At 39.6% G+C, this 15,008-nt stretch overlaps 1 protein-coding gene across 1 annotated transcript in view; it reads left to right on the plus strand.

The window, feature by feature from the left end:
- Positions 1-3,993, plus strand: part of LOC109474736 (zonadhesin-like) — a 5,134-nt gene extending 1,141 nt beyond the window's left edge. Inside the window, exons 3-8 of the mRNA XM_019775097.1 lie at positions 178-414; positions 1,265-1,386; positions 1,642-1,799; positions 2,093-2,367; positions 2,570-2,740; positions 3,845-3,993. Of these exons, the coding sequence (XP_019630656.1) occupies positions 178-414; positions 1,265-1,386; positions 1,642-1,799; positions 2,093-2,367; positions 2,570-2,740; positions 3,845-3,993 (1,112 nt within the window). The remainder of the gene's footprint in view (positions 1-177; positions 415-1,264; positions 1,387-1,641; positions 1,800-2,092; positions 2,368-2,569; positions 2,741-3,844) is intronic.
- Positions 3,994-15,008: the final 11,015 nt, after the last annotated feature.

Raw genomic sequence — 15,008 nt, forward strand, 5'->3', positions numbered from 1 at the left:
TTCGGTTCTTTCATTGCTGTCTAAAATCTATAAACCATCTGCAAAGTGATACACTTGTCCCTTTGGTAAATCTTCTGGTGCCATCTCAGTATCATGAACGATGATATATAAGGCTGCAGCACTAACAGTTTCTATTACCTCATTGGTTAGAGCCACCCAAGATTAACAAAGCCATCTGCTCTGCATGGGGAGATCCTCACTATACAACATTCGACGGAAGGGAACATCATTTCCAAGGTCCGTGCAGATACACGTTCGCCAAGGACTGCGGAAACACCAGTGATTTTAATGTAGAAGTACAACAAGTTCCAGTGAACCCAACCGTGTCAGTTGTGCGTGAAGTGTACGTGATGGCATACGGGTACGAGATAGGGATTCTTCAAGGCAAAGTTGTGACGGTAAGTGGGTTTCCCTTCTTCGTAAACTCCGAAGAGAACTAAGTTTCCTGTCTATTCACAAACTGGACAGATACATGGGTAGGGTAGTCGTGCACCGCTCACGAGAAGTGTCAACGACGAATGAAGTGAGGACAAATAGGAGAGGAGTTACGGATGGGGGAACATCCATTCAATTTGCGAGCCGACAGGAAACGTGATTTATTACATCTGGGTGCGAAGGTAATGTTACCTTTGGCGTTATGTTTTCGGTTGTGTCATGAAAATTGTTAGGCACTTTGTAAATCAACAGCATAACTCAAGAAGCTGTGGATGGATCTGAAGACCTGATTTTTACTATTTATGCGAAAATATTACTATACCGTAGTGATAACTGCCTGGAGTTTCATACTTGTGGCATTTAGAAAGCCAAGTGAAGGTCAACATAATTATACATAACTTACATTTAACGTACATTTAACGTGCATTTAACGTACATTTAACGTGCATTTAATGTACATTTAACGTGCATTTAACGTACATTTAGCCTTTTTGTAGATAAGACTGGCAATGGGTTGAGGTATTAGAGATATTACTAACTGATGCAACTCAGGCGAATGGCGATATCATTTGCATAATCAAGTAAAAGTTATTTCTTCATTTTGACAGTGTGTTTGTTTGCGGCTATATTTAATCACTTGAAACTGCTTAGCATATGCATCCTTAATCCCTGATGAGGCTATTTTTGCAACATAGGGTGTCTCAAAATTTTAAAATCAGTTTCACAGTTAATAATAATACTGGGTTTTAATAACTATGGGTTTTAAAACAAACTACTATGTTTTCCTTAAACAAGGTAAAAGAACCGTCAACCATGCATACCATCGCCACCACGCTTCCTTTCAGCCTTGCACTGGGCAAGATCAAAGTTACACTGAGCGGCAGGTTTGTTCGAGTAGAGTTGGCAGAATTGTACGTGGTCATCCTCTACGATGGGTCACACGAAGTTAAGGTAAGTGCATTCCTCACAATATTAACAAGACATTTCTCTTGGGCATGGTGCACAGTACAGCACTGTACAGTGTCTCTATTTCGATATGCCATAGCGATTGCCTATCTTGTATATATGGCGATTTTCTCCTTCTGTTGAACAGTAACCGATGAAAATAAATGTAATCTTAACATTCAACAAAACAAGATCCAACGTCACATATACTATGTAGGACTTCAGGGGAGAAATAAGAATTGGTCTATAACACTGCTATAGGTGGAGATTCCGGATAAATATCGAAATAGGATGTGTGGTCTGGGCGGTAACTACAACGGTATGGAGAACGATGACTTTCTATTGCCGAATGGAAACATCGCCTCGAACTGGAACGACTTCGGGAATAGCTGGGAGACTGACAGCAATGCGTATGTTACGTGGATTCAAGCTTGTTAATTGAGATATTTTGAGGAAAAAAATACTTTTCCCCAGAATTATCAATCTGATTATCATTACAAACACAGAAATTTCAATACGAAATCAGACACAAGAACGTTTTGGTTATTCCACATTACCACACTTTAGACACAATGCTGCATTGACATTGAATTGTAATGATTAATATGAGAAAGAGTACAAACTTTACTAAAGACAATTTAATTTTAAAAACCTATAACTGTCCACTTCAGAGTGATACCATAAATGCCCTAATATTTTCTGTCTACTTCAGCTGTCATGGAGATCCTCCGACCGGCCCACCCCCGACCCAAGGACCGTGTAACCAGACCTATTCAGACCCGTGTGACGTGCTTACCGACTCGCCCGGCCCGTTTACTACTTGCCATGGCGTTGTAGATCCTCAGCTTTACTTGCGAACCTGCGTTTTTGACACGTGTGCAACGAGCGGCCAGGAGGAGTATCTCTGTGCGAACCTGGAGGCGTACTATGACTCTTGTAGGGGCGCCGGCGTGTCTCCCTTCACTTGGCGAACGTCAGATCTCTGTCGTAAGCTCCAACTTTTTACTGTTATGTGTTTCAGGGGTTCTTACAAATTCATCTGAAAAAAAAAGAGCAACCTCTTTTCGCAATTTGTGAGGTGGATTGTACATAAATGGTTTGTTATAACGATGATGATAATGCACTTCCTGCTATAGATGCACTTCTCTATTTTTTAGTAGTCTTAGTTTGGAATAAACTTATTCAACAGCTATGGATTGCCCAGCAAACAGCACGTACTCATCATGTACAAGCGCCTGCCCTTCGACCTGCGTGAACCCCAGCGCCTCAGACAACTGTACCCTTCCCTGTGTAGAAGGCTGCGAGTGCAACCCAGGCTACGTACTTAGTGGGCTGGACTGCGTGCCTATAGAGGACTGCGGTTGCGCCAGCAAAAATGGATACTATTATATTGTAAGAGTGATTTATTACCTTCTACAACGTTACGTTTTCATTTATGGCATAATGAATTAGAATGGATCTCAATGATATTTGGTAGGTGAGTATCGGTTGTGGAAACGATGGTCAAGTTCGAGAATGGTTTACCTGGTCACGTGACCATTGGGTTAAAATGTCAACACAAGTCAAGCCTAAAAATAGTGCCTGGTACTGTATGCCTGTGTGTATACAGGATTACTTGGCAAAGCTGTGGATGGTTTTGCATGAGAATAATTTTTGCAATTCGATATAAGCACTTCCAGAAAGTTTGTACTGACCGCATTTACGATATATGCATCTATATCCTACAATAGATTTCTTTATGACAACTGTCTCCATGTAGAGAATATGTTTAATTGATATAAATTAGGTCAAATGAGTATCTTATTTACATAATCAATGAAAAACATGTATAATTAGTAGTTGTGAATATTCACATAAGTTGAATTGGCTGTATTTTGCAGGTAAGTCAGCACCATTTTGTTGATTATATGGTTTTCTGGAAATATGGATAAACTTTGCATTCGGATAAAATGGGCTCAAGCTAGGATTCTTCAAACAATTTACGCAGGTAATTCTTTAGCCTGTAAACATTATGCTGGAGAATAGTATAATATTTGGTGCTAGACATAGTATTTTGGGTTGCGTCAGCTAAATTTATTACCCTTTCACATTTATTACCCTTTTAGCCTGGGGCAGAGTGGCAATACGACGGTGAAGAATGTGTTTGCAATACGGGAAGCACGGCTGTATGTGAAGGTAAGGGCATTCAAAAAGAAATAGAAAAGACTATCTAGTACGCATATCCATTAACAAAGAAAACTTTTCGGTACCGCGGTGTTATTCGATAATATTCCCTTTTTATTTCTTACTTTTCTTAGAGAGCGTAGTTTGAAGATATCGAAAAGTAAGAGATGCAAACTTTTATTCACTTCGTGGAAGAGACTCAGTGCTCTTGAAGATATACATAGTCACATTTCTTAAGGCTCCTGGGAGTTACAAATGAAGATAAAATCTGCACATTAAAATCGATCCTGTTGTTCCACAGTGAAAGTTGGAGTCCCTCGAAGTGCAGTGGCCGGGGCGTCTGTTGGAGTTGCCGTGCTCCTGATCCTTCTGATCGTGGCCGTTGTTCTGGTGAAGACACGGGGTTGCCTGGCTTGTGGGAGGAAAAAGCTTGATAACTCCGAGGCCTGAGGCGTTCTCTTTCTACCAAAACTGGAATAAGAAAGACGAACAATGTAGAATTCTTTCTCGTAAAGTTCACAGGATTTCAAATAGTCTTGTGTCTGTAGTTAAGGGAACTTAGTGATCCTACAAAGCACCAGAGCAACAAAAGTAAAGGCTTTCTATTTGCGTTTAAATCACCACAATTTAGCAACAATAGCAAAGGTTCGGGGAGGGTGGTAGGACGCCTTCTTGGCATCAAATCTTTTTTTCTGACAAAATAGAACATCATATACTTTATGGATCTTCTTTTTTTTTCTTCGAATTTTAATGGTAAAATTGTCAGTTTAACCAAGGATTTTATCATCATATGTAAATGTTTCGCGTAAGAATAATTTATAATGAAATATTACTTAACACAGTGAAGTACGGGGTACCGCAAGGCTCAATATTAGGACCACTACTGTTTACCACTTATGTAAATTACATGACCGAATGTATGCAAAACTGTGGAATTTTGATGTATGCTGATGGCAAGGTGATTCAATTCAAAATAAAAGGATGTTGGGACCATTGAGACGGCCCTTCAGAATGATCTGAAAGGATTGCCTCATTGTTTTGCGGTAAACTCTCTATCTATGAATAAAGGGAAATGCAAATGCATCCTCCTGTCCACGGACACACGTCTAAAAACAACCCAAGGTTTGTTATCAATGGACAAGTTACGACTCCCTGTAATATGTATTTATGTATTAAGTATTTATGTGTATATATTGACAATCATCTGAAATGAAGGGGATAATACTATGCAAAATACGTAAATTAAGAAGATCACTGAGCGTGACGAGATAGTCTGTTCCTTTGTGACAACTTCGGCACTTTAAACCCTAAACAACACCAAATTTCTACCATACATTACATATGAAAGCACGGTCACGGTTCCGGAGTATGACTTCCGAAGGCTGCTACTTCAAGTCCCGCACAGAACTCCAAAGGGCGAAATACTGTTACGACTACGGTGGAAGGGCATTAGATCTATACATAGACACCAGATGGCACCCTCAGTGGCAGCATTTAAAACATGTTGCAATAATCCACCACGAAATAGATCAGGACTGGACTGTAAAGTTGTAAGTTTTGAAAATAACTGAATACGATGTTAATTTCCCCCTTGGACACTTGAGAACCGGCCGAGGCCGATAGTGTAACTTCAAGTTAGATAAAGATTGAAAAAAAACCGACGCCGAAGCGTTTTTATGCCACTTTATTACCGATGGGCTTGTTACTTTCACTTGGAAACCACGCCAACATGTTGTCTGTAGACATAGACTTTAACACAAAATAGGCTGAAAATTTCAAAAGTGTTGCCTCTCTTACAATTTCATGCAGACAATAAACCAACCCATGATTCCATACACCCAAATGTGTTAGAGGTCTCGCGACGTAAACACCTTCTTTATGATACTTTAACCTTACAGTTAAGAATTGAACAGCCGTAGCCGACTCCTGTACGGGAAGCTAACACGCTGTTTTCTTGTGAATAAACAACAACAAAAACACATTGTGTGGAGACGCCCCCGCAGTCTATGAGGTTCATGGCTGACTTTGTCTCAACTGCACAAATTAGTCTGCTATCCCCAGAAGAACAAAATACCAAGGAAAGAACAGACGTGGCTGGATCTGCAAAATATGTACATATTAATAATAATGTCGCTAGACTGGGATATGATGTTGTACCTTTGAATATTTATAGAGCTTTGCTGTTTTAGCCTGTGCAACAGTCAGACATTTATACAGTAAAGATGTACGAGCAAGCAGAGCCTGTCAGGACTCCGCAAACGGAGTCCGACGGGGAACAAAATAACAGGCCGCGGGCTCCCTACCCAGATCCCCCCGCCCGCCGAGGTAACACTAGCTTGCACGTTGGTTGTAATGTAAAGATGTACGAGCAAGTAGACCCTGTCAGGACTCCGCAAACGGGGTCCGGCAGGGAATGTAATGTCAAGCCACAGGCGCCCTACCAAGATCCCCCCGCCCGCCGAGGTAACGCTAGCGGCCGTGGCAAACATGACTCGGAAGAAAATAAAGAAAAGCAGGGAATGTCGAACGTGTACGAAGAAGCTGAGGCGGTGAAACTGGAGAATATCTCAGGAGACGTGGCTCATGGAACTGACACGTCTACAGGTACAGTGCGCGTCTCTCTATTGTTTTCTCTGTATTTTCATGGTCTCCTGCATTTTTATGGGTTCACCACACAACGAAGTGGTGGTGAACCCATATTGCTTTTTCTGATGTTTCTTCTCCTTCTCCTCCTCCTCCTCCTCCTCCTGCCACTTCTTTAAATTGATTCAACTCCTTCATTTTTGGGCGAAATTACCTGTAATTTCGTATAGAGGTAGAGTGGGTAAATACCTTTAGGCGTTTTTTAATTTTTTTTTATACAAGCTTTTACAATCGTTTTATTTGCTTTTTAGTGGTCCCCATAGGAAAGTACTGTGGGGGCGTACGCGCGTGACGTAATAAGAAAGGAATTCGGGGGAAGGCCCAAATATGGGCATACAAGCGGTGTGGTCATGTTTGCAGATGTGGCTGTTGATTGGCTGTTGGCTAATTAATTTATTTACTACCATTTTCACGTACCAGCGCAGCTGGTCCACGCGGTCTCGGCCGTGGGCCATGATACTCTGATACTGGATACCGATTCGTGTGATTCCTATAAACATTTCACCTAACTACGAACTAGTTGGAAGAATTTCACCTAACTACGAACTAGTTGCCAAGTTGGAAGAATTATAGCTGCATGGATGCCTGTATATGATTTTAACAAACACTGAAAATCTGACGCAAAAACTGGCAGATATTTTGCTCTTCTCTGTTGGAACAACGCAAGCGGGAGGTCAATGACCTGCGCCCCGCGAGTACTGCAAACAACGGTACGTAATGTGTATCGTCGGCGCACGCGCGCGCGCCACGGTATCAACAATTTTCCACAATCTTCACCGACTAGTATTATATATTCTGTTATCGATTTCTGAAGAATCACCAAAATTGTAGAGTGTATCTCCTAGAAAGTCCCTTACTAGTACTGATCGTTACCGCCATGTTGTTCACTTTATATGACATACAATGCAGAGACTAATGGAAACGTGTCCAGATAGCTCGGTCGGTAACGCGCAGGGCTGCAAGTCCAGACATTACGAGTTCGAACCCCGGTACACTGGATATTTTTAATTATCCTTTTTACAATTTTTAACAATTTTAACATTTTTAACAATTTCAACAATTTTAACCATTTTAACCATTTTACATTTTAACAATTTCAACATTTAATTTTAACATTTTCGTTTTAATATCCATTGCTTTGCTTTTAACATTCCAAAACTGATTGTTCTTACTCAAGAATTTCAATAACTTCGAATGTTAGTCGTTTGTATTTTTTCAACATACAAACCAAAATCACTTTGATGTTGTCACAAAAGTAACATCTGTGCGCGCATCGGTTTTCGTTCATTTAAAAACTACAAGTACAAAACATCTGGAAACTAAGCAAACATACTCAGTAAATTGATTGCTGTAATTCCCGATTTTTTTTCACTGTACCGCAACGCAAGCGGGGGTCAATGTTCACGGTTTTCACTGTCACCTCTGTATTGTGAACTTATCATTACAGTTAGGAAATAATTCCTGGACTTTCTTTTCCTGCAACTGTCACCACCGTGAATATATACTTCCGTGAACATGTCCATTTTTCTCAGGCCGTGAAAATTTTGCTTCCGTTAGTAGTAGTTACAATCTCGTCAGAAGTGTAAAGTAAAGCTGTCGAGATTTAAAGTGCGTGTCGTTGTATCTTTGTAAAAAAAGGGGGGGAGATAATTGCCAAGTGCCAGTTTTGTAAATACCTGTCGAGATTCAAACAGCTTGTCCTTGTATAATTGCAGTATGATTTATTTAGAATCTCTCATTTTTGTTTGGGGAAGGGTATGGAGTGAAATTCCTACATTTGCTCCGAAGCAAATGTTGGCCTTTCTAGTTTAAACGGATTCAGCTTTTTCATTTTAGGGCCTAAGGTCCTGAAATTTGGTATGGAGGTACAGTGGGCAAATACCCCTAGGAGTTTTTTAAATTTTTGTGATACAGGCTTTTAGAATGGTTTTATTTGAGTTTTTTGGCTGTGTTATAGCAAATGTATTACTGTGTTAGTGTGCCGTGTTTACCACGTCTGGGCATGAGTCATCACAATGGAATGCAGGGCATCAACCAATAGGCATGCATCTTTCCTCTATACTTCTTGCTGATTGGCTGTTGGGATTTAACTTGATTAACACCTGCACAGAGCATTTTCACCTGCACAGAGCATTTCTTGCTGATTGGCTGTTGGGATTTAACTTGATTAACACCTGCACAGAGTATTTCCATACTGACAGTATGTCTTTATTCAAGTGTTTTGGTAGGTATTTCAAGCTTTTCTGCTCCAGCATTGGAATGCGGGGCATGAACGTTTTTTTTTTGAAAATCAACAGTTTGCATTATGCAATTAAAAATCCTAACCAATAAAGTAGGGAATAGCTATCCAACTGTTGTTTTAGTTGTATGTTACTTCATATTATAGTTATATCAATGTAAATCATTGTTTTCCCTTGTGTTTCTCATTCTTTCCCTGCCATGTCGTAAAATGTGGTGAACCCATCGCTGTATTTGCTCCAAAGCAAATATTGGCCTTTCTAGTTATATTGAGTGTTTTATTGAACAGTAATAAAGTAGGAAATAAAGAGAAAAGGGTAGAATAAAATATTGTAAAATAATATACGTCACTTTTTGTATAGTTCAATCCATAATTATATACTTTGTCGGAATATAGTAATCAGCATAGTATATATACACATAGTCCTATACATCCAGTCTTGTGCTTTGCTACCGCCTGTACACTTGTATAAATTGTAAACTGTCATTTTCAGTTTGGTTTTACTCTTTCCTTGTTACATTTACCTGTTCAATTTTTCAATTCTTTCTCTTTTAAGACACTAGGTGTTTGTGACTCTTTCGATCCAACACAATGAAAACTTCTTGCCTTGAACTTTTGACCGATCTCTCCGGTGTTCCTTTCAAGACTGGCCCAGTGAGGCATTACTTAAGTTTGACGTCAACACTAGGTCAAAGGTATCAGCCTTACTTGTTCAGCCTATTGAAGAATACCAGTATAGGTGAGTTATTGTCTTTGCGTTGGACTAAAAGTTTTAAACTGCAATATCATGAATGAGTTGTAGGTGTGTCAGAGTATACCGGATTGTCCCAATACAGGCTTTACATATGTTCGTCATGTACGTCATGTTGGATAACAGTCTACTTCCATTAAGAACTCGACTGATTTGGCTAATAATCAAACTACCCACCAACATGGTCGCCAGGGGTTTTCATATTATAAGAAGCATCTATGTAAAGGTTATTTAATGCATGTATACTAAATTTACGTATACGTACATGATATAGCATTTATGACATTGGAAATAAGTTTTTATCCTTCAGTATCTGTTTATTCTTATAGACACTGGTCTAGACGCTGGTTTTTAATAAGAGGAATTAAGTGTAATGGAAAATTTCTGTGGACATTATCTTGATTTTTTCGTACGTTAGAAGAAAAAAATGTTTTTAAATATCAATCTTATTTGTACACACTTTATTGTTTAAAGTTTCAATTGATGTGATTGAAATATTCTCAGCACTATGGTTAGCTTGTTAATTAAGCTTACAAGGATGCATTGGTTTGGGTGTATCAATAGTATGGCAAGACATGATGATGGCGATTAGCTTGCTTTTATGATATTTAGAGTCGTTGTGCCTGAGGAATAAAACATAGAACCACAGTTGGATTGGTTTCCTCATTACATTCTGTATATTTCATATTCAATACAAACCACTGGTTTTAAAGAAGTATAACTGAAAACACTTGACCGTTATTGAGCATTTAGAAAACTACAGGAATCTAAACCTGTTGTACCTTTTTTGACTTTACTTGTTAAAATAGGGCTCTATGTCTGGCCTAATTTCATAGTTATCATTACGCATTTTTTGTATGATATTGTACATATACAGTTTGTGTATGATATTATACTTACCTAAGCAAAATGACATTTTAAGAGGTCCTTAAAAAGGAAATTAATTTTGAAAACCTTCATGGTATTCTCTCATGGTAAAAAGTGTTCTTGATTGTGTGGTAGCTGACTGGCCTCTTCAATGTCAGCTAGTTATGAATATTATTTATATCAACTGATATGGATTATTCAATGATCTTATTTGCCTAAACAATGAGAAACAGTCAGTCAGCTTAACATCATTTTGCGAATGTATGAGATCGTTGAACTCTTGTTTGATAAATGCTCTAACAACCTTGCATGCTTAATGGATCGATGGATTGTAAATATTGTTGTTACATGCCTAAAAATTCATAGACCACGTGGACACTTCCGAGCCTTACACACCCAATTCTATCGCAAAGTAAACATATTTGTATGGTAGTGTTGGTATAAATACTTAAATGCTAAATAACGAATAACATTTATTAAGCGCCTCAGATAGGAGGAAGGCGTAGACTTGAGATGGAAAGCTCTAATATTGCAGTCGTACTGCTGAGCCTCTTGGTTCCAGTTTTGTCGCAGAGTTCAGGTAAGGAGCTTTTTTTACACCCGAAAAGGAATGATTTTGTTATAAGTAGACCTTTTATTTTGCTATAGCGACCTTTTCTTAGGAAACTGCTACATTATTAGTCCATTTGGGTTAAGATATTATCTTTTTGAATTCAATATTTATAGTTATTTTATCACTATCCTTCTCCAAGCAGGAAAATAGTTTTGTAAATACTTCTGTGATGTCTCTTAAACATCTTATCTGGGTTTGAGGAGTGCTGACACTGGGAAGAGATGTCTTATATATGATGTAACAGCTGTCACTGGATGATTCAGTCCTCATTCGTTACACCCTCTTGCTGTCATGCCCAGCAGTGGTGCCGACTTTACTGCCCATCCGCTTCTCCTAGTTTCCAGCGTACGTCTTCCCTCTTACACCGTAGCCAGCATCATGCCATTTCTGTTACTTCACCCATCATACAAACTGCTCCTTTTCTATCTATCTTTGCGCCTCCTAGCCTATAACAGGCACCGGATCGCTGGCAAAATAGAAGAAATTGGCAGAAATGAAAAAAAAAATATACCAGGGGAGGTACGCAGCCAGTCAGAGAAGATCCAATTCGCGACCCCCGTGCTAGCGCCTCCCACAGCAGCCAACATCTCCCAAACTGACCGCACTTTGAAACTTCTGCAAACTATTTCGGTCGAGAACAGTAATTGCCGCCATGTTGCCGCACTATTGTAACAGTTTTTTTTATATTTTCCTTTTCCCCTTTTTTATGCTTTCTAGCATCCTTCCTCCCAGGGTATTGTTAGTTCCATGGAGATACCTTCTCCCTTTCCTCTGTCCATAAAACGGTATCTGGACACAGGCACACGTTTTACCTCACTAATTGGAGGAAATGCATCCCTCTTCCCAGATTCACTCTCAACTCCGACGATTTTTCTTTTTGCAATATGTAGCTTTGTACTTTTACTTAGGACGGACTCTTTTACCCCTGTCTCACAAAGGTGATTGTTAGGGTTGGTCTCGTCCCCTTCGTTTCTGCTACTTTGATGTATTTTGTTTGGTGGGTGCTTAAGCCGTTATGCCTTTCTATTCACACAATCTGTATGCTTGATTTTCACTCAAACCCCACCTACACAGAATGGTTGGAGAAGGTATAGGTCGTCATTGACTCATCTAAGAAGGAAGGGGATTCTAAAGGGTTCCAGCTTCTACACGTCAGACTTTATACCAGGGGCAGATTCCATCTACTCGCATTCCCCTATTGTTGAAAGTAGGACGAACCAAACCCCTGTCGACCAATGTCTGTTAATCCTATTATATACCTTCTGCCAGTTTTACTAGTTTATAGTCCATGCACTTCCTAACTTGCTCTAGTTTGTGTACCACTAAAGACAACAAAAGTGTGCAATCTCATCGCAGTGAAATTTAGCGGGATATCCAGCCACCTTCAAAGTGTTTGTTGAATTTTCTCTTAAAACCATGCTTCCCTGGCCATCGGTACGTCAAGCACTGTCAGCAGCCACATTAAATTAATCTTAGTAGCAGCACGTGCTGGTATAACCACCCTGGGAGGCCAGTTATCTCAATGTTTCTTAACCACTTCTGACCCTGCAGCATGTTATCTGATGAGCCACAACCCGCCGTACATGCAACTGCGTGCTGTCTAAGTGCAAAAACGTACCGCTGACGAAACAAACGATACACGCAACCGCTCACGGCCAGGCGCGGCGTGCCGATTCTGGTCTAAGATTTTTCTTTAAAGATTGACTGCTTCGTATCACCAGCGGGGCTGGAACCGTAGAAAAACTGCTCACTCTATCACTGAATAAAACGTTACCTTTTTTTCTAAGAAATCCTCTCAAAAACGCAGGAAAAGCCATTTCAGAAGGTTCATTTTTCAATTTTTTTCCGGGGAGCATACCTCCGGACCCCATGGAAACCTCGCACATTCGGCGCTCGCCTAGCGCCTACGGCGCTCGCTGGTCCCCTCAAGCAGTTGGAAGAACCCCCCACCCCTTCAAAATCCTGGTTACGGGCATGCAAAATACGTACTTACACCTAGCGCAGCCGTGTAAGTGACGTGCGTAGATGTACTCCGTTACTGCTCCTGCCTGTCATTCCTCAAGTAAGAAAAACGTGGTGGACGCCCCCCCCCCCATGTTACAATGTATGCTGTGATACTAACAATACGTGACAATAACACTGAATTCATCAAATAACACTGCCTGCTGTTTCAATAACACTACCTTACAATAAAGCCGAATTCATTTAATAACACTGGCTGCTGTGACAATAACACTACGTTACAATAACACAGAATTCATCGAATACAAGTAACACTGGCTGCTGTGACAATAACACAAACGTGACAATAACACTGCGAATTCATCGAATAACACTGGCTGCTGTTTCAAAAATACTACGTGACAATAACACTGAATTCATCGAGTAACACTGCGTACTGTGACAATAACACTACGTGACAATAACACTGAATTCATCGAGTAACACTGCGTACTGTGACAATAGCACATACGTGACAATAACACTGCGAATTCATCGAATAACACTGGCTGCTGTTTCAATAATACTACGTGACAATAACACGGCGAATTCATCGAATAACACTGGCTGCTGTGACAATAACACTGCGAATTCATCGAATAACACTACTTACTGTGACAATAACAATACGTGACAATAACACCGATTTCATCGAATAACACTGGCTAATGTTTCAATAACAATACGTGATAATAATACAGAATTCATGTAATAACACTGGCTGCTGTTTCAATAATACTACGTGACAATAACGCTTAATTCATCGAATAACACTTGCTGCTGTGACAATAACACTTCGTGACAATAACACTGCGAATTCATCGAATAACATTGCCTACTGTGACAATAACACTACGTGAAAATAACACTGAATTCACCGAATAACACTTGCTCCTGCGACAAAAACACCACGTGCTTTTTTATACACTACCATGTATGACACGTTTGAATAACATAACTCTAACCTTAACGGTTTTTATTTACATTGCGCCTCGTTCGTTCGTACAGACGACCTTCACCCTATTCTCCAGAACATCTCCTTTGTTTGGTCTAGACTAACAACACTGCGTGCTGTTTATCAGAATATGGGGGCCAGGTGGGAATCAACCCAGCTGTAAAAGTATACTTAGCTAAATTTAACACTTATTCACATTGCATAATGTTACGAAGGATCCGTTGGTGATGATTAAATGCTATAAATAACTTCGAGGCTAAGATGAAGGTATGATAAAATTTTTCGTAAAGATATTTACCTTAGTCTCAAAAAGCGAGATTACTTAGGCCTAGAAAAAAATGTTGTGTTTTCTTTTTTTCCGACCGACCCTAGAAAAAACTGCCGACCCTAGAATTTTTTTGGGGGGTGGACCCTTGGAAGGGACAAAATTTTTCGAGCTGATCAGCCTTTTCTAGCTCCATGATCTGACACCTGAGTGATAAAATGTTGTACAAATGTTTTTAACATTGACATTGAAAATAAATGTTTCCTCATGCAAGTTTTACTTGTTAAAGGTTAGACCCCTATATACTGTAGATATCACTGAAGTCTAAAAATGAAAGAAAAAAAAGATAATCCCTACCTACCGACCCTAATGTTTCAGGAGTTTTCAGGACTGCAACAGGAAACACAACATTTTTTCCTAGGCTTTAGGCAGAAGTATATTCCATTCTAGGTTGCATGTGTTTTTTTTACTGTCACTTCTATGAGCAGTTTTTTTCCCGTTATGAAGAGAATTTGGGAAATGTTGCTGCCTGTTACAGTTCTTTTCTTTACCTTCTGGTACTGCTTTGCGTAGCTGAATTCCACCAATTGCTGATCATGTCCTTGGCTATGTTGGTAAAATTTGGGCCCCAATTTCCCTGCCTGCTTTAGAACCCGAATTGTGTTAGCTCTGACAGGACTCGAACAGAACGGCGTTAGATCTGGGGTCATTTGCGGTAATTTATAAACACGGGTTTTCAGACCCTTTGCTACAGAATTACCCCCTGACAAAAATTATTTTATGAATAATATCAACCGTTTTGTTTCTTTATTATTTATTCAGAATCACAGTGATGGTTACAAATGAAAAGACATGGACTAAGTGGCTGCGAACTCAAGTTAGGAACAACTTATATCCTCGCAGCCACTTTAACAATGAAAGAAAAATATTTTACAAGACGTTTGAAAATACATGAGACCTCGCGTGAGTAACAAACCTTCTATCCCACAAGACACACACAGTTAAAAGCGTTTTGTTTCTTTTATATAATATTGTGCGGCTAACATTATTTTGCAGTTGATATCATACGAGTAAAGAAAACTAACCCCGGAGAACTAAAATGCTGTTTAGAATTGTCGGAAGGTGTTAAAT

This window comes from Branchiostoma belcheri, unplaced genomic scaffold (assembly GCF_001625305.1).
Source record: "Branchiostoma belcheri isolate BF01 breed outbred unplaced genomic scaffold, Haploidv18h27 scaffold313, whole genome shotgun sequence".
Lineage (NCBI taxonomy): Eukaryota > Metazoa > Chordata > Leptocardii > Amphioxiformes > Branchiostomatidae > Branchiostoma > Branchiostoma belcheri.